The 21,488-nt window shown below is 32.6% G+C and overlaps 1 protein-coding gene across 10 annotated transcripts in view; it reads left to right on the top strand.

Annotated features, from left to right (window-relative positions):
* LOC133181726 (rho guanine nucleotide exchange factor 18-like) overlaps positions 1-21,488 on the top strand; it is a 127,611-nt gene that overhangs the window by 61,079 nt on the left and 45,044 nt on the right. For 4 of the 10 annotated variants that reach the window (XM_061316299.1, XM_061316294.1, XM_061316296.1 and 1 more), the window contains exons 16-22: positions 230-263; positions 780-797; positions 1,404-1,454; positions 2,572-2,697; positions 4,231-4,351; positions 12,406-12,529; positions 12,884-12,960. In XM_061316299.1, coding sequence (XP_061172283.1) covers positions 230-263; positions 780-797; positions 1,404-1,454; positions 2,572-2,697; positions 4,231-4,351; positions 12,406-12,529; positions 12,884-12,960 — 551 coding nt within the window. The remainder of the gene's footprint in view (positions 1-229; positions 264-779; positions 798-1,403; positions 1,455-2,571; positions 2,698-4,230; positions 4,352-12,405; positions 12,530-12,883; positions 12,961-21,488) is intronic. The other 6 variants (XM_061316291.1, XM_061316292.1, XM_061316297.1 and 3 more) reach the window with 6 other exon arrangements.

Below are 21,488 nucleotides of genomic sequence, written 5' to 3'. Positions count from 1 at the left end.
ATTTTTTTTTCTCTTATTAATCAATTAACTTACCAGTAAACCCTGAAAAAATCATAATCTTAGGATATTGCAGACATAACAGGTATGAATGAATCATTGAGTTACAGAATGATAAGGTGACCATTGTGGCCCTTGGGCCTTTTGTTTGTATATTTCAGTCACATTCTTATTGTTTTATCATAAATTTTTATGTTTTAATATTAAAAATCAATCATTTATGTAATTTCAGCTGAAAAGAAGTCATTTCAGAAGGAGGCAAAACAGTGAGTAGTAATTATGTTTAATACATAAAGTTTTTGTAATATTAACACTGTAGAGAATAAATATCATAATTTTTTTTTTTACATTATGATATCAAACATCTGAAATCTAAATATTTTAAGAGATGTTCATTTACACACATAATTAATTAACATCTAACTGTCACTTTATATTTTACTAACACTTTGGTAACATTTTCCCATAACAATGTAGATTATTTAATATTTATCAAAGTATTAGATCACATACTCTGATTTTTATTTTATGTTTAGATAATATGAAAAAAACATTTTATGCAATATACTGATAGCTATTAATTCTTCATTTTCTGGTATAATAATATAGGAATACAAGTTACTCAATGGGTCTAAAATATTAAATAGTTGCAAATTAATTTAGCTTTAAATGTGGGATTAAGTTTGTTATATCGTAGTAGACTTCCAGTCTGCTGACTCCCTTCAGTGTTTATTTTAATCATTAGATTCTAAATTTTATTCCTATTTTCCTTTGCTGTCCAGAAGGGCTAAACTATTCCGGTATGTGTAGACACAAGTTTGTGCGGGCGTGTTATGCCAGGATGTTGATGCATTAGTCTATTGTAGAGTTATGGCCCTTCTCATGTAGACCTTCTCTCTGTAAATGTTCTGAATGGAAAACAAAAAAAAAACTTTGATTGATGAAACATGTTAAGATAATTTTTACTATTGTCTGAAGTAGAGACTATGTTGTGATAAGGAGAGGTCTACATCCGCATAACCTGCATGTGATAGACAGATGGTCTGTCTCTGAGTTGTCATAGAAACTGTTTTATTTGGGGTGAAGTCAGATATTAAACATTTTCTTTTCTTTTGCAAAATTTGGCTTCTGTTTTTGTTATAATGCATGTGGATGAACAAATAATTAGAATTATCATTTATAGATACGTGTAAGACTTGAAATAGAGAAAGTACAGCAATTTATTTCATGATTTTGTTTAATCTGAGTTATTTGATTGGTACACAATTAGAACACATTGAGAAACGCGTTTAAACTTTGCACAATTTGTTTATTATTGAAAACTATTGAATGAAATGTTACAAAAGATGATAAGCACTATAGATGGTTTTTGAATGACACTGGTGCCTTGTGGTATTATATTTCAGATCCAATACCCCTTCTTATCTACTCATTCAAAAACTTATAGAGGAACATGAGTGAGTGATAGCAAATGTTTGCCTGCAGATTTTTGCATTCTCTTATTGGAGTTATCTCAGTGCTCTGAAAGATTTTCTCTATTGAAATGTTCCTTCTAACTTCCCATGATACATACATCATCAGCCGTATGGATTACTTCTATTACAGGAGATAAGACAGAGAAAATCCTGACTGAGTTCTTCATCTCGAATTATAAGCATGATGGATCACCTTCCTGTATTACAAATGACTTTCTGTTTCCATTTTAATTTAAAGATCTGATAAGACTTTCAGAGCACTGCCTCACAGTGTTGTGCTATGGAAACTAATCTGTCCATTCAAATGGCCAGTTTATATGAAACTGATGTGCATGTTTGACCAGTTGCTGCCTCTAATACTTTCTGCATGAGCAAGCTATGCACTCTTGGGCCTTTGCATGCTTTTTTTTTTTGCACACTGTAAATGTTTTCTGTTCATCAGTTGCATTGTCATTTGCAGACGAATTTCAGTATCTTTACATGTTTGGATGCATTACATGAGGTAACCTTAGACCACTCTAGACAATTTCATGTTGCTAGTTAGGTTAGGTGTAATTTGACATATAAGTAGAGCATATTGCTGCACTAATGCCAGAATGAAAAGTTAATTAGAGATGTGTAAAAGATTTGCAAGGGGTTTACCATACTTTGTGAAAATGTAACAATTCAAGGAATAGCTAGGGAGTAAAGCAAGTTGAAATTATGAAAGGGGTGGGGGTGGGGCTAATTTTAGAGCAGTCATCTTTTTTTTTTAATAAGAGTCTATGTGTGACTGACAGTTGAGCTTATTAAAGCTTGGTTTTGAGGTGAAAAGTGGTCAGGGATGTGTGACTTGATTCAGAAATCTGTCATCTTAACTGTATCCAACTTTACATCACATCTGCCTATATATACATGTATATCTTTAAAGATTCAATCAGTGTGATATCACAGTCTTTTTTTTTTTTCTTTTTTTTTTTGATTTCTTTATAATGTGGTTTTAATTATTCAGATACTTTTTTTTCAAATTTCTTTAATGAATTTAAATATCAAAGGTTTACAAAGGTTCATAACAAGCCTGGCTGTATCTCCTTGTTAGATGAGCTTTATGCCATTGTAGCGCACAATTTCGAAGACAAGAAGAAATTCATGAAGATGACGATGAGAGAACAAACCGTTTACTGGGCCGTAACAACAGTAAATCCCGCAGGAAGTCAGAACTGTCTCTGCTCGACTTCCTCACTGAGTAAGTTAGATAAGGCCTCCAGTTGTTGGGATTCATCTTACAAAGGGAGATCAGTCTGTGAAATGAGTCAATTCTAATTTCACAAAAGTTTGTTCTGGTTGGCATTTTATGGAAAATTAGTGTATGTTTGAGTTTTATACAGGATTTTATGATCAGTATTGTAAGTTTGAGGAGAGGTGGGGGAAAATGCAGGGCTTAAACCCACAATAACCAAGCAAGCACTGCTTCTGCTTAGAAACCTTTTAATATTCTGCTTTGTGAATTTATTCACTTTGTAATGCTAACAAAAATGGGCTGTAGGGAAAATCTATGGAAATTTAGTTAATGTATATAGAGACATGTAGTTTTATAAAGAGACTGCAGTCAAGTTGCTATACATTAGTGCAAAAATGCCAAAATCCAGATTTCTAGCAATTTGTGGATTATATATTTTTGAATAGTTACAAATACATGTATTTTATTTAAAATACTTTGGAAAATTAACAGTCATCCATTACACAGTTGTTTCAAACATTGCAGGTTCTTTATAGCTATATCCTGTGTGTTTATGAATACTTAATCTTCACATTTTATAACAAGATGTTGTAATCACCACAATTAATACTTTTTTCCTAATTTATTTGTATAGTGTGGATTTTCATATTCCTTCTGAATCATTTTTTAGGTCACCTGAGCTAGAGTTTCAAATGAGCTTTTCTGATCGATAGTTGTCCGGCATATGTTTACAAGTAAACTTTCACATTTTCATCTCCTCCTTTCAAACTACCAGCCCAATATCAACCAAACTCGCCATAAAGCATCTTTAAAAAATGGGAGTTTAAGTTTGTTTATAAATGAAGAATGGGAGTTGAGATATTTGGAAAATAAAATAGGGTCATTTAAAAATCATTCTGAAAAAACTTAAGGCCAGGAGGAACAATTAAATCTTAAGGGAGAACTTTTTAGATTCTAAAATTGATAGAAAACAAGGTCCCTGGACTGCAATGTGGAGTTAATGTTTACATGGAAATATTTAGGATAAATCTTTAAAAATATTGATTCTTTTTAAGACTTAAATGGCCTAAATTTCCTCCGGGCCATAATTAGTTTAATCAATACTGAATAGTAAAAACATATTTATATAGTGTTAATTCAGTTTTAATCAAATCGTGATTGCTGGGGCTGAGGGTTGAGCCACAGTGAGTTTGGGCCATAATTTAGGAACAAAGTTTATGTGGAATATAGAAACACTTGCAAAAATAAGAACACTACTAATTTGTAATGTTGACTTCAAACCTCAATATACTGTAAATCAAAACTGGTGAAAAAGAAGGAAGGTTTCATTTATGTATGTATACTCATTCATTTGTCAAAAAGAGAATGGCGACTCAGGTGGGCATTTGGTCTATGGGTCGCTTGTTAACTTATTGTATTCTGTATTATGCCACTGAAGTTTGAAGCAGAGTGATAAGATTGATTGCATCACTACTATTTATGAAAATAATTAGTTATAGACTCTTAATGAATGTTTAAATTTTAATCACCATGTTATAGAACTGCCAACTACACAACAGATGAGCAAGCCAAAATTGCTAAGAGAGAAAAAGAGGAGAAAGACAAGAAACGCAAAAGTAGTGTCTTCTCCCGATTAGGTAGCAGCTACAGGACAAAGAAGGTCAGTATACAGAGATAGCAGAAGGGTATAATGATGAGGGTTCTGATTAAAACTTAGGATACTTTGTTACATGGATGAACACGTTTTAGAACACAGAGCACCTGACTATAGGCAGTGGGGCACCTGATTACAAATAGTGCGGGCACCTGATTATAGACAGCAGGGCACCTGAGTATAGGCATCAGAGCATTTGATTATAGGCAGTGGGGCATCTGATTATAGGCAGCGGGGCATCTGATTATAGGCAGCGGGGCATCTGATTACAGGCAGCGGGGGATCTGATTACAGGCAGTGGGGCATCTGATTATAGGCAGTAGGGGCACCTGATTATAGACAGCAGGGCACCCAATTATAGGCAGTGGGGCATCTGATTATAGGCAGCGGGGATTCTGATTATAGGCAATGGGGCACCTGATTATAGGCAGGGGGCATCTGATTATAGGCAGGGGGGCATCTGATTATAGGCAAAAGGAGTTTTGAAATATGTGACACCCAAAAACTGTATTATTCAATGCATACAAATGCAAAATGTACATGTGACACAGAAAACTTGGAACAAATTAGCCTTGAGGGGTAGAAGGTGATAAGTGGGGTAGACTAAAAGGGATATGTCTTAATATAAACAGTAATATGTCTTTCTTTGGTTGTTAATAGGGGAAATAATGCTGCAGCTATTGCAGAAAAAAATTACATAACCTGCTTACGCGGGTTATGCATTTTTTTCTGCAACAGCTGCAACATTAATTCCCCTAATAATTTAATTTTGTTTGTATACTAGCCTCTGATTGGTTAATATCCAAAAAGGAACACAAATTATTTCTGTATAACCTGGTTTGGTATGGGGACACACCCCCCTGACAACCAGCTGAATCATCTGTATCCATACAATCCTCTCATTTCCAGTCCTCGGGATTCATGGAAAATTCCAGATTTAATAAATGTACCTTTAATTTCAAACAATAATTCGATCTTACCACATGTAACCAAACAACATGGCTGCTATGCCTATGTATCAGTTTTTACCTCCCCTCGATTCCCATCACTTCCGTTACTTCCGTTACTATGGTTGTATTATTGAGCGGCAAATTTGAACTAATAAAAAGTAACGAAATTTTACACCCATAGTTATTTAATGATTTTAAAATTAAATTATAAGGAATAACTCTAATTCTTGGCCAAATTATTCGAGTATAACCTGGTTTGGGTCAGTTTACGCTGTTTTATAATCCGCTTCGCGGATTATAAAGCGTAAACTGACCCAAACCATGTTATACTCGAATAATATGGCCAAGAATTAGAGTCATTCCTAAAATATTTACATTTGCCAATGTCTTTCCTTATATAACAATACTAATTAAATTGAAATTCAATATTCAATGACATGCAGTTGGTCACATGATCGGACTTTCTTGTGTTCGGAAAGCAAATTTGGAGTCATTTGGAAAGTTCCGATTGTGACGTCACATGACATCGTAGGTACATTATGTTGCACTACCATAGCAAAGTCTAAATAGTGCCTATATTTCTTTGTAACATGAATAAAAAAAGTAAAATACAGGTAAACTTCGTTATCTCGACATCGACGGGACCATCGGAAAATGTCGAGATATCCGAGGTGTCGAGATATCAGAGTTGAGACTTGACGTCCAAGATTTCACTGCATAACCAAACACATACATGTGTATAAGCTTATTATACGTATATGACTTCAATGTAGACTGTAGGTCAATTTATTTCAGCAATCCCTCTATTTTTATTGAAAATCTAAGAAGTTATTTTTAAAAATCTTATTTATAAAACCTTTCTCTTTATCGAAATCGTTCTAAATTTTTGTAGTTTTCCATCCAGCATTCGCGTGTTACTTGCTTTTTTGTCAGAACAGGATACGAAATGCGCACTATAAACTTCAAACCGAACCATATAGACATCCAAGATACGAAAACATATTAAATGCGTAATTTTTTTTTCTTATTTCATTAGGAAGAATGTGCATTAATATTAATTTTTTAAGAGATTTGTGTATCTAAACCAACGTAGTGATATTACAGATGCATGAATTACGGATGATTCGGTTAATCGTGTCGTTAATCGGATTATTTCCTGTTGAATGCATTTTAACTACAAAATATTATAAGAACATCGTTTAATTCTTTAGTTTGAATTTATTCAATATGTTTATTATTCTTTGTAATTTAGTTATCTTTTTTCAATTTTAAAAGTTATGTTAGGTTTCGACATAAAAAAAACACCTGTAAATTTAAGCAGAATCGTGTAGATTTATCAGTGATATTACCCAAGCTGAACATTAAGCAATTAACGTCTCAAAGACGCCGAGGGGGCTTTGGATTCACCTACAAACACAGTCTATAGAATTAATTAAGCAGCGTGCAGTCAAAACATGGGTGTGAAAGGTGTGAATTTTTGACAACGTCGAGATACCCGGAGCCGTCCGCGCGTGACGAGCGACCCTATCTGACAAACAGTTAGGTTCAGTGGAGCAGAAAATTGCCGATGTCGACATATACCAGGTAAATTTTGCTCTTGGGACTCTGAATATATGTCGAGATAACCAGGGTTGTCGAGATTACCGAGGTTGACATATCAGAGTTTTTGCAAATCATTTATATAGTAAATACTGCCGGGACCGCGGACGGACGTCGACATATCCCAGGTTGTCGACATATCCGATGTCGAGATACCGAAGTTTACCTGTATAAATATAAGAAATAAAATATCATTTTTTAGAGTTTCATTGGGTTATGATATGAAGTTGTTACGTGATCAAATCTACTATAATACCCTTTAGGCATTATAGGATTTGATCATGTGAGTGACCTCATGTCATACTCCAGTGAAACTCTAAAAATGATATCTTATTTCTTAATTAACAACCAAGAAAACAAAAAAGCATTTCATTGTTTAAGTGATGCTGTAAAAATCATCGGTGATAAATATTGACTACTGTATAGGGGATTAATTTACGGGTTGTAATTTTCACGTTTTTCTCTCCTCAGACACGATCGCGGTTTGTTGAATTCACGGAATCGGTATATAATTAAAGTTACCTCCCTTGTCTTTATCCGTATAATCCATAGCTAGTATAGCAAGAACGACATTTATCAGCATTATATATTCACTCCACGAACAGGGTAGGTTTATATAAAATGATTAAATCCAGTATAGTTAATTGATGATTAATCAAAACAAGTGCCTTATTAAAACCTTTTGACTATAAACGTCAAATGACTTTCCAATAGGCTTTTACGATGAGTGCACACATGTGTACACATCTTCCTGAAGGTATACACATCGCAGAAAAAAAAAAATGACTGGACACCAATAAATTTATTAATGTAGGTGGACGTAACAATATCCTTCCATATCTTCAGCAAGTTAGATAGTTATTCGAATGAAATTTTATACACCAAAATTTCCATAAAAACTAATACACATAATGTTAATGCAGGTAACAAATACACATGATAATGTTACGCACGGGTAATCAAAACCTATGATCCATGTGTTTTGATTGATGAAACATATATCTATTAAAACAGCTTTTTAACAATAAATACAGGTTATTAGCTGCTTATTTGAATTAAAGTAAAGCGTGATAATTAAGATAGTTGAATGACAAATACTCATAATTACTAAATGACCATGTATTGTACATAGATGTATAACTATCGTAGTCTATTTTCAAATTTCCAAATAAAACATTGAGGTTTAATATTTAAAACTTATTCACTGTTTCTTGAATTCACCAATTTATTAACACCATGAATATAGCGAATATTATCACCACGAGTTATTTTCCCCCTATACAGTATTGCAAGCTTTGGACTATATCATGTTAAACACAGGGCATTTCCTATGTCAAATATGAGTAAATTAAATTATCCAGCTGATGTATTTGTTTGATTTACTGGTATATTCTTCACAAATAAAATATAATTTGTGTAAGATTCATTTTACTTGACTTTTGTAAATAGAGGAATAACTGCATCAGTTTACCCTGCCATGTATCGCTTGGCTGATTTTTCTGCCAAAGTTTGTCAATTTTGATTTACAGTAACTCTCTTCAGACACTTGGTCATTTGCCTCAGATTAAGTTAGCAGCTAAATCTGACAGTCTTCTACATCTCATAAAATTAAAATTTAATTTTCACAGCTGTTTAAAGTTATCAGCATGAGTGAAGCTGATAAAAAATTCTACAATTTTAAGCAAATTTTTTGGTCCTGTTAATTTACTATGGTACAAAGTTCTAGTTTGTTTTTTCACTCTATCAGTAAATTGATGTGAAACTTGCCGTGATGTGAAGATAGAAACAACAACGTAAACATGGTACATCAACAACTTGTTTGTAATTAGCTATAGGAGCTGGTTCATTGACACTGTAACACAGAGTTCTTGTTGCACCTAAATACTACCTTCCTTCAGTTTGACTTGGATTTATTTTTTGTTTTAACTCTTGAAGTCCTTTTTGTATTAGATGAATATTACATTATGGATAAATAAAGGACAATTCTTGGTAAGATTTACTTTGATTATTTTATATCAGAATATGTTAAAAAGAATATTTTAAATTCAACACAATAAAACATCACATGTTTTTAGAAGGATAAATATATATTCCATGTACATATATTTTATTTATGTGAGCAATTGTCAATGTAACAGATGAGGATAATCTAATATTATGAGAAGTTTAAAATTTGGGCAGATGGTGAGACCCCTTTCTGAGTAAAGCAGGCAGGTGGCAAAAAGAGGTATTAGTTTGATAGGGGTTGTTTTACCCCCTAGTGCCCCTGTAAACTTGCCTCCAGTGAAGGTGTAATAATTAGATCAAATTATTATAAGACCCCTTACAGTCTCTTTCTTAACTTTGAAACTTGTACAGATGTTAATGGAAATCAATTATATAAAAGGTGATAAGGTCCCAAGTTTTGGGATTATTTTTACCTTTAGTATACAGAGGTGATACAGATTATTATAAAGTATGTGACAATTTACACAGTTTCATTCAACTGTGTTTTTGAGAAAGTGTCATGCCTTCAATATGAACATTGTAGGAATATTGACCCATGTCTATCTCTTTAGCAATTCAGCAAAATTTTCTAAAGTATAATTTATAGAGAATTTTTTTTTTTTGTGGAAAGGGGGGAGGGGGCTCTAGTGATTTTTGATCAAAACAGTTCAACTTGAACTTCAATATCTCAAAAATCCATGCAAATTTGATTGAAATGATTGAGGAAAGAACTATATTTGGGAAATTGTCAGAATATATTTCAGTAAAGTATTACTAACAGTTATTTGCCTAAAAAAATTTCAGCAAATTTTTACTGTACTTTGAAATCCGTGATTTTGGGTGATAAATTTTATTCCATATTAATTTTGGTTAAAATTCTGAGTCTCATAATTATGTCGATACATCTGATTTTGAGAGAATTAAGTAATTATAAAATGTAACTCTTGATCAGCAGTTTAATTTATGGTTGATATGGAGAAAATAATGTTTAATGGCATGTACCAGTGAAATATTTTGTAATCGTAAGAAGATAGGTGGAAAGCTTAGGGTATTGTGTATAATTACGGCATTAAGATAAATGATGTTAAATCAATCGTGATCAATACTTAGGTGCTATAATCCATCTAAAGATAGGAGATTACATGGTTATAAACAAATTATCCCCAGTCAATCAACACCTTATGCAGGAGCAGGTGCTTTATGTAAGGACTGCAGTGAGACTGAATAAAAAGGGGTGACAATTCATTAAACACTGTAGACCACATAGGTCAGTAATAGTCCATACCAATCACTGACCACTGGTCCGATCAGCCTTGGTCAACTTTAGACAATGATCTCCACCATCAAATTGTCATAATTAGACTCTGACTGTGACATTTTTATTGGACCTCTTTATTATCTGATTGATCTGGGACAGTTAACTGTGCTAGTGAATAGTGCTGGACATCTCAAGAAAAAAAAACAAAGCTACCTGAATATAAGATTGTGGTTTAAAAAAAGGGACATTCTGAGACAGGAGAGAGCAGATTTGGGTGCTGGCAGGAGAATTTTTTTTCATCTGATACATTTATGGGATTTTTTGACGACGATTAAGTTTTTTATACATTATGGGTTGTTATGATATTAATTCCATGTGATACTTATTGACCTACTACAGATTGATCTGACTTGTGATATCAGGACTGTTGTCGGTGAATGTTGCGATCGCTCCACTCTAATCTGATTTTCGATGACTTATTGACATTATGTTATTCTTTGTGACGGTATATGATACAGATAAAGCTACACTATATATCGTAAGTACTCGGGCATTGTGCCAGCACTTCCACTTTGTAGATATATTTTCATTTTAAGAATGCTGCATACGTTCAGTGTTTTATAGTTGTAAATGACTCGGTTCTAGCAGTGTTTTTGCTTGAAAGGTCTGCCATATTTCTGGTATAAAGTTATAATAAGGGTCTTTATTGGGTTTATGATAAGATGTGATTTTTATCAAATGAGTTGTGAGTTTTCTATTCCTGAACCCCTGGCAAGGGAATATAGAAAACACAACAAGTTGCATAAAGTTAAATGTATTCACAAAACATCTGATTCTTTTTTTTTTTTCATGTTTTTACCTAATTGAATTAAATGGTTTTTACCTTTCCCATCTGCTGTTTTTTATTGCCACATACAATATCATTATTATGCCACTCAGAATTGTGTGTAATGACATTAAGACAAAGGTGCTATTTTTTAAAGTAAGATTATTCTTCAAATGTTCACATGTATATATAAGATTACAAGGATTACTGAGCAGTTGGGATATGCCCTGGTACTGTATGCTATATCAGGAAATTCTGTCATAATTAAATCCTAGGTGAAATATAATTAAAAACAAAATGTTTCCCTTGATTCACTGGCATGCTGCATCAAATTTTACAGGACGAGATAGAAAACTTTTTGATTTTTCTTGTGAGTATAGCCACTTATTTATCAGATTTATCTACCTTGTATAGTGGAATAAACTCAAAAGTCACACTACTTACTGCAGTTGTAATATTTATGTATAGACAGTGCCTCAATCAGTATTTAAAATCACAAAATCAGGGCCAAAAATCAACTAACATTGAATAAATATTTTATATTAACACTCTACAAGTTAATGGATGTAGTTACTGTATATAAGCAGAAATATAGAATAATAAAGTTCAAGTTAAAGCTTAATAAATTGCTGCTATCAAAAATGTTCAACCAGAATATTCTTGCGGTTTGATCACTCTGATGGATATTTTTGTTCCAATGTTAAAAAGGCCACATATATAAGAGAGAACAATGTAATACATGTACTTTAGAGAGAACATTCTAAATATTGACAATCATGCAGATTTGGAGAGAATAATTTCTAAATATTGACAATCATGCAGACATCTTTAGGAACTTTTCAAGAAAATATGCTATTTCTTGAATGCAGTCAAACTTTGTTGTCTCGAACTCAATGGGACCAAGAAAGAAATTTGAGATATCTGAGGATTTGAGATACCCATGCTAAAATACTTGAAGAATAAGGGATTGGGACTTTTAAATCACTTGGACATATCCATGGTATTCGAGATATCGGTGTTGGAGATACCAAAGTTTAACTGTATTTCTAGATATTGAAAACAACAATTTTGATTATTTGTTCCAAAGTTTATGGATGACAAAAAAAGTATTCACAAATTTAACAAATATGTGAATCACTTTCTTTTGATGTTACTTGTCTGTTAGAAATTACCCAATTTCTCTCTGTCATTCTTGTGAAATAAAGAAATTTAAGAACATTGATCAAGTTTTTTAGAAACTCTTTCAGAGACAAATGCAATTTTCGAAGACTTCTGAAGCTAATTACCCTGCTAACTATAAAATTTTAGCTCATCTTTGTCACCAGGGGGAAGCTTTGGTTGTCATCATTGATAACTAGGTCTCTTTGATGTGGTGTGATGTCATCCATTTCACATCTCCCAGATGTAATACTGTTTAACAGTGACTCCCTCTGTCTTTCAGCACAAGGAGAAAGAGAACAAGGGTCGCCATGGTCACAATTTTGTGTCAGTCAGCTTCAGTAACTCCACCTCTTGTGACGTCTGTTCTAAATCTATGGCCAACAAAGCAGCTCTCAGATGTGAAAGTAAGTCATCTTTCCTTAAAAATAAATCATGTTCAGTGGTTGAATGATACTTCAAATCCCTTTATTTTAAATTATTTAATGTATTTTGTCATTAGAAAGAAAGAATTGGACATGGTGTTTTGGTAATGAATTAAAGGCTAAAATATTAACATCTAATATCAAAATAAGATATGATGCACGTAAAATAAATAAAAAATCTTTATGATTTTTATCTCCAAATTGATGCAATGAAAATTTTGATTGAGCACTTATGAGATTTATTTTATTATTATTATTATTTTTTTTTTTGAAAGTACAGATATATCTTTTATCTTTAAAAAGATATTTCACAAAATTGTTGTTTTCTCAATTCAGATTGTTCAATTAACGTCCATGAAAACTCGTGCAAGGAGCAAAGTCCTCATTGTGACAAGAACAGACACACTATCAGGGTAAGGGCAGTTTAATCATCAATTACATCACTTAAATTATTTCATCAATTTATTTTTTTCACCATGTTTAATAGAGAATAGAACTGAAGGGGAGTAACTCTGATACTCTTAAGATTCATGGGTTGACTTGGTGCAAACCACCCATACATGGATCAATTAGTTTAGTGGGGTTATACAGACTGTTTAACTAAGTGTCGTAGTTTGTATGTGTACACAGAACAGGCATTGTTGGTTTGTAAACACTTGATGAAGACAGTGCTGCCTATCAGTCAAGTAACTGTACTGCTGCCTGTAAACAAAGAGAGGTTAAGCAGTATTTCCTTAGAGATATTTAATGGGGAAAGTTAAATCATTAAATTTTATTTCTATCATTGTTTTAATATACAGAAGAAAAGGAGGGTAAGATACATGTCTACCAATAGATCTTTTATATGCCCCTGCCATGAAATGGTCAGGGCATATAGTGTTACCCCTTTCCATGCATCATTCTGTCACTCTGTCATTCCATCATTCCATCATAGTTTTCTGGACTTTCTTTTAGCTATGGCTGTAGATAATGAGCTGATATTTGGTATGTCTCTTAATATTGATGGCTTACAGATCAAGTTTCAGTTTCTTGATGATTGATCATTTTTATGAAAGTTATGACCCTTTATAGACTTTGAAAATTTCTAATAATTCACTGTTTTCTGGACTTTTTTTTTTTAGCTCACCTGAGCTGAAAACTCAAGTGAGCTTTTCTGATCTCATTTTGTTTGTCGTCCGTTTGTCCGTACGTCTGTAAATTTTTCACATGTTTGACTTTTTCTCAAGAACCACTGGGCCAATTACAACCAAACTTGCCACAAAGCATCCTTGGGTAAAGGGGATTCAAGTTTGTTCAAATGAAGGGCCATGCCCTCTCTCAAGGGGAGATAATTAAGAATTAGTGAAAATTTTGCGGCATCTTTTTAAAATCACTGGGCCAAAAAAGTTGAAACTTAGTTGAAACCTTCATTAGATAGTGTAGATTCAAGTGTATTCAGATAATGACCCTAGGGTTAGGGTGGGGCCACAATGGGGAATCAAAGTTTTACATAGGAATATATGGGGAAAAATTTTAAAAGTTTTCTTCTCTAGAATAGCAAAGTCATGACATGAAAGCATCCTCATGTAGTGGATTCAAGTTTGTTCAGATGACCCTCAAGGCTTTGTTGGGGCCACAATGGGGGACTCTAACAGTTAATCGTGATGATTGACCCTTTTTTTATGAAAGTTATGGCCCTTAGACTTTTCTAATAATTCACTGGGTTTTATTTTTTTACTTTTCTTCACTGAACATCTAGTCTTAAATGGTTTCAAACTGTATATATATCTAAAAAAAAAAAAAAAAAAGAAAGATTGTAATTACTAGTATATACTCTCTGTATATCTTTACTTTCTGTTTGTCTGATTACTTTCTCTTTTACTGATTGACTGCTGTCAGAGATATGCATAAAAGTTTAATTTACAGTAAAACTTGTTTAGTACGAACACAAATATTGTGAATTCACGGATATAGCAAAGTCTTCTTGGATCCCCAGCTATATAAATTTAACAAATTCCTTATAAGGATATAATGAATTATGGATATAGCGAAGTAATTTCACAGTTTCCATTGACTTCGTTATAACCGAGTTTTACTGTATATGGGGAAAAATCTTTAAATAGACACAGCTTTGTTCAAATTTCATATTTAAATTTCATTTTTAGCTCACCTGAGCCGAAGGCTCAAGTGAGCTTTTCTGATCAAAAGTTGTCTGTCGTCGTTGTTGTCGTAAACTTTTCACATTTTCAGCTTCTTCTCAAGAACCACAGGGCCAATTTCAACCAAACTTGCCACAAAGTATCCTTGGTTAAAGGGGATTCAAGTTTCTTCAAATGAAGGGCCAAGCCTTCTTCCAAGGGGAGATAATCATGAATTCATGAAAAATTAATGGCATCATTTAAAAATCTTCTTCTCAAGAACCACTGTGCTTGAAAATATGAAACTTATATGGAAGCATCCTCAGGTAGTGTAGGTTCAAGTTTGTTCAAATCATGACCCCCAGGGGTAGGGTGGGGCCACAATGGGCGATCAAAGTTTTACATAGGAATATATAGGAAAACTCTTTAAAAATCTTCTTCTCAAGAACAACAAAGCCATGATTTGTCATATTTATATGGAAGCATCCTCAGGTAGTGTAGATTCAAGTTTGTTCCAATCATGACCCCCGGGGGTAGGGTGGGGCCACAATGGGTGATCAAAGTTTTACATAGGAATATATAGGAAAACTCTTTAAAAATCTTCTTCTCAAGAACAGCAAAGCCATGATTGGTCATATTTATATGGAAGCATCCTCAGGTAGTGTAGATTCAAGTTTGTTCAAATCATGACCCCTGGGGGTAGGGTGGGGCCACAATGGGTGATCAAAGTTTTACATAGGAATATATAGGAAAACTCTTCAAAAATCTTCTTCTCAAGAACAACAAAGCCATGATTGGTCATATTTACATGGAAGCATCCTCTGGTAGTGTAGGTTCAAGTTTGTTCCAATCATGACCCCCGGGGGTAGGGTGGGGCCACAATGGGTGATCAAAGTTTTACATAGGAATATATAGGAAAATTCTTTAAAAATCTTCTTCTCAAGAACAGCAAAGCCATGATTGGTTATACATGTATTTATATAGAAGCATCCTCAGGTAGTGTAGATTCAAGTTTGTTCTAATCATGACCCCCGGGGGTAGGGTGGGGCCACAATGGGCGATCAAAGTTTTACATAAAATATATAGGAAAAAATTGCAAATATTTTCTTCTCAAGAACAGCAAAGCCATGATTGTTTTTTTTTATGGGTGCATCCTCAGGTAGTGTAGGTTCAAGTTTGTTTAAATCATGACCCCCCAGGGGTAGGGTGGGGCCACAATGGGCAATCAAAGTTTTACATAGGAATACATAGGAAAAAGCAAGCCTTTTAACATCAATTCTCTGTAAGGACCAAAATTTTACTGTAGGGCTGTGGCACACACCATGAGCGATTTTCATGAAACTTTTTCAGGTGATTAACGCCCATACACTATGACATAATCAACATTCAAAATTAAAGTTACTACCTTGGTTGCCATGGTAACGGGCTAATATAGATTTTGTCCCCATTTACTCTCAATTCAAGCATAAAAATGCTATATACTTGATTTCTTGTGGTTTAATCATCTTTATTATTTTTAGATAATTCATATATTATATGCATAGAACAAATGAAGCACTATATAACACAATAAAAAAAATTCTACAAGTCACCTGCAAATTCTTCAACTGATGGCTCAAAGATGACCAAATTCTTACATTTTGAAAATGGTCGTTTTTACCCTATATTTCAAGAAGTCTTTCAAGAAATGCAGGCAATTCAAGAAAAAATCACCTTAAATTTTAGAAACACCATAATAATATTAGTTAACTTTTATGAAAAGTGGAGTGGGGATTTTTTTCGTTTTCGGTATTTTTAAACTTCGAAAATTGGCATTTTGCCAAATAATATTTTGTTCAAAATGTTACCAGACACTGGTTGTTTTATAAAATTTCTTTTCCAAACATTTTTCTTACTAATAAATAAGACAAACGGAATGATTAGTAAATATTATTAAAGATAATAAATAGGATAAAACAAAATTAAATGAATTATTATTGTTTCTCTATGATCCTTTACAAAGGGCAGATAACTCAAAATCTAAAGAAAATTAGCTATTCAACTTTTCACTGGAACTTATTTCAGTAAACAACATTTTCAAATACTAGGTAAAAAATGGAAAAAGATAATGGATTAAAACTCTAATGATACTTTTCAACCAAAAATGATAAATAAATAATAAATTATTACTTTTTCATGCATAGGTAGGTAGATACAGTGTATTAATTTAGCAGATTTGAAATTTGATAAGCTAATGTTAATTTTCTCCTTTTAAATTTTGCTTGTTCCCAGATGCAAATCTTTAGATATCAATTTTATTTGGTTAAAGAAATTTAGAATTATTTAGACTGACCATAAATTAACACCCCATTAAAAATAATACCATTAATGTATAGTCTTACAATCAGAAAACATACACATATTCATGTGAATATGTATAATTTTATCGTTACTTTTAAAAACAGTTTTTTTTTTCAAATTATTAATCAAGCAAGAATCTACATCTAAACATTATCCAAAATGTGTATTTAGAGATAAACAAAATGTAGAAAATAGCTGCTATATAGCAATTTTGTAGACAATAGAAACAGCTAGGCTTGATGTTTCCATGATTTCTCTTTACATCAGAGGTTGACCATTATGTGGTGTTGTGTCTGACCAGTCAAGAAGAATTTTAAATGGGTTTGAAAAGTGATACTTGAAATAATCATCTTCATCTTTTTCCCTGAAAAAAAACCCATACATGTATACTTTAATCAAAATCAATTGTTTAATATCTACTACATTTTTCATGTGATGACAAATACAAGTATATAAGCATATCTATTTTTATCAAAATGTTTATAATACTAAGCTAGTAGTTAATTGCCTCAAAATTCCTGCATGTGTAATTAAAAAAGCAGGCTTTATATCACAGGTGCTTGGGGACGGGACCCCCCCCCCCCTTCCCTCCCCTATAAAAATTCATACTCTCGGATACTAAAAGAGAACTTTTAGTATCAGAGATTATGAATTTTAATAAAAGGTTAGTTTTAGATTATATTTTGGATTTTTGAATTGTAATACTTTGTGAATGTGTCATAGAAATATATTTTATTATAAAAAAGTCGGGGAGAACCCTTGGAGTATGGAACGCGGGGGAGGGGGTCCCATTCCCAAGCACCTGTTCTTCATATTTTATCGCCTTTAACGCAGACACCAATGCACCAATTAATGAATACCTTAAATAAATCATTAATAAATACAATACATGCCGCAGACGTATGTAGCGCTAATTCATGATTACGCCAACCACTCCATACCCAGTGATTGCGCTAAATTTTGAATACGCCAATTTATGTACACATACAGTATTTTCAGTGTAGCCAATTGCAAGATAAAAGTAACTGAAACAATTTACCATCATCTACTCCAAAAGCTGTCCCCATGCTCTAAGAGAATCTTCTCCAAAAGAATATTGTTCAGGAAAGATACTGTCCAATGTTCAATTCTCACGGTCAATTGCAAGGTTTCTGTCTCCATTAGTTAATTTTGTAACTGCCTTCTGCTTCTGGTATATAGCCTTTGTGTTGAATAAAGATGATAAAAACACAAGAATAAAGGTTCTCTTTAATCAGTTATTTCCCAAGTATTTGCAACTATATCGATCATTACTGTATACTGGATATTTGTAGTTAATTTATACATGTAGGCCTATGCAATTTTCTTGTATAAATCATATGCATTAGGGATCATCATACAAGTCATCAACACTATTTCATATATATATATATATTGAATTAATTAAATTATAGTGTACTTACAGTTGCTCATACATCCTTCATCGTTATACTATTTGAGTGCAACCTTTCATAAGTGATGCTCCTGTGTCACAGTCCTAAAATGTTAACAATATATACATAGAAGTATATATAATCAACAACCAATTAATTTGTATTTCTTTTCATAATTATTACACCCCCAGAATCTGTCAAAATCATGACTTTTATAAAAGATTGATAAATTCATGGTGGCAGTGGCATTAAAAAAAATGAAAACTCAATATCCAGACAATTGTAATATTAAAAAAAAAATTCACCTGCTTTTTACTGAAAATTATTTCTCTATATATCTTTTCATCTTCTTTTTTCTTTTCAAAGCACCAGTACATCTGAAATATGTTTAAAGTTTTTTTTTTCAAATGAAAGAAATTCATTCTTATTATCAATCATGAATGCATATTTACATGGGTATATTATATTTATATCTTATTAGTTTGTATTTATAGCTGCAGTTAAATATGTTTTGTTCTTTTACAGTGAATCGGAATTATATGACTTCTTTTTAAGCTAAAAAAATTTGTATGTGTTTCCGTTAAGTCGACCATCTCTAATTTTTACCCACGACCTACTACTTTTTTGGCCAAATTAGATTTTTATCTGTACCAATTGCCGATTTAGAGCCCCCCCCCCCTCCCTCTTTGTGTCCAAAATATACATAAGATTTAATAAATCAATTTTTTGGTGTGGCCTTGAACCAGTACCCCGAGACCACACTGGTCCCCCCCCCCCCCCTTTTCAAGATTCCTGGAACCGCCACTGTGTACAATGTTACCAAAAATATATATTTTTTTATATAGCCTTGTGTATATTTTTCATTACATACAAACTTACATCTTCTACAATATTCTCCTCCTTTTGATAAACTTTGTAGTTATGATTTGTCAAAGTAAGTTGCTTTCTGAAGCAAGCAAAAATTCCTATAATGCAAATATATTAATAAGATATATATCTGGAATGTCCAGCTAACATGGTGATCTTTGAATATAGACCAATTAAGTCTATTATATAAAAAAATTATTTAATTTAAAATTATGTCAATTTATTTGAAAAAGCTTCTTACATGTAGTTTTTATACAAAATGAATATTTGAAAACATTCAAATTTATACCTGTGCCTAGGGTTGTTCTAACCATTCCCACTGACTGCCCTATCTTCTGCTTGTTGTTTTCCTCCAATTGCATCTTGCATTTTTCTCATGTGTTTTAGAGTACATGGAATCCCACATGATGGGAATGCAAGTCAGACCTCATAAAATTTGTTTCAATATTTTGCAAAGTGAATTTGACATTAAAAATCTATTATCATAATAAAGACCTGTGCATCATTATCAAGTTGAATGCTGAGAAAGCAGTGTCTCTTTCATTTGATGAATTCCTTTGCCATTCACACCTGAATTCCATTTTAAAAAGTTGAAAAACACATCATTTTTCCGTTTCATATTTATTTTTCTGGCGTCTGTTTTTGCCACATGTTGTTATAAACTTCTTTAGACTTCAATACAGGAGAGTCAACAAAGGGAAATAACACCAGTTTAATTTTTTGTCTTCAGGGTGCAAAACACAGTTTTATGTATGACGTTATCATGACGTTACTAAATGAGGGACATGCTAAAGTGACCCCCATAAAGAAATAATATGAAGACTTGCTACATAGACATCTATATATCAATAGAAAGATAAAATTGTGAATTTTATAAATATATAAATATATAGCATTTATCACTTACTAATAAGGTGTACTTGACACATGAAACATGGGGGAAATAGGGAAGTTTATGCATCTAATTGTAGTACACCTATGCATTTTTAGCTCCCTTGATCACAAACAGTGCATAAATCAGAAAATATAAGTGCTGTGCATTTAACAGAGCAAGTCCTTAGGTTTCTTTCTGTTATACTTTTAGGGTACATTTTCCTGGCCAGCTTTTTAAAGAGCTACTTTACCTGCTACTCAAGTCATGCAATTCTGCACATGTGAAAAATGGGTGATTTTAGAGTTATCTCCCACTATTAAAAAGTCACACAAAAAATAATTCTCAAAAAATATTTGTATACTTTTTTCATTTAATCTTAAGATAAGACTCTACTTTATGCAAATAAAAATAAAAAAGCTGCAATTTTCATGTACACTGCATAAAAATAGCAGGGAAATCCCTGCCCATCATGCTTTTCTCTCAGGAAAACCCCCTGGATTTTATACGAAACTGTGTTTAGCTACCTTAAAGGAAATAAAAAAATTCTGTATTTCACTTTCTGGTGTCTAGATGCAAGAAGGACAAAATTCCAAACAGTTTGGTGTATACAAAGTTAAATTTGGTCCAGAAATAGCCAAGAAATTGTCAATTTAGTATTACATGTCTTTGACATTGGTCGACTCCTTAAACAGGACTTTGGAGATAAATTTCCAAACTGTGACTAGCAGCTTACAAATTTTACTTTATTTTATACGATGAACATGACCGAGAAAGTTGAGTATTTGAATATTAATGACATGTTAAAATATAAATTAAAAAGCATCCGAAAAATATAAATTTTTATATTTTACACAAATTTCTGATTGCAGTATGAACCAAAAAAAAAAAGGGGGGGTTACGTCACAGTGTTAAATTGAGAGATTGCCTTAGAAGACCAGACTGTGTCAACATAGCAAAATATTCATTATGAAATGTGATATAGATGCATATATCCCTTGATTATGATCAATTATATTCAAGGTCACGACCTAATGAAGCTTCCTTTTTGACATAACGTCACACTTTGATGTCACAATGCAAATTCATCATAATGTAAAATAATACATCACAATCCGTCTCGTCATAATATAACATGTAACAAAGCTAAAAACATGTACCTTATGCATTATACAAGATTAAATGTCAGCATGAAGCTTTAATGCATGGTTTCGTACATTAAGTAAAGCTAAGATAGCAATATTCTCTGACCTACAGATAGATAAATGAAGGAAAATGTCATTTAGTGTCACTCCTTAAAGGAAATAAAAAAAATTCTGTATTTCACTTTCTGG

The sequence above is a fragment of the Saccostrea echinata genome, unplaced genomic scaffold (assembly GCF_033153115.1).
Source record: "Saccostrea echinata isolate AGI-Se365-2 ecotype Australia unplaced genomic scaffold, CSIRO_AGI_Sech_v1 ptg000009l, whole genome shotgun sequence".
NCBI lineage: Eukaryota > Metazoa > Mollusca > Bivalvia > Ostreida > Ostreidae > Saccostrea > Saccostrea echinata.
The sequence above is the reverse complement of the archived record's forward strand: the minus strand, read 5'-3'. Positions and strand labels throughout refer to the sequence as shown.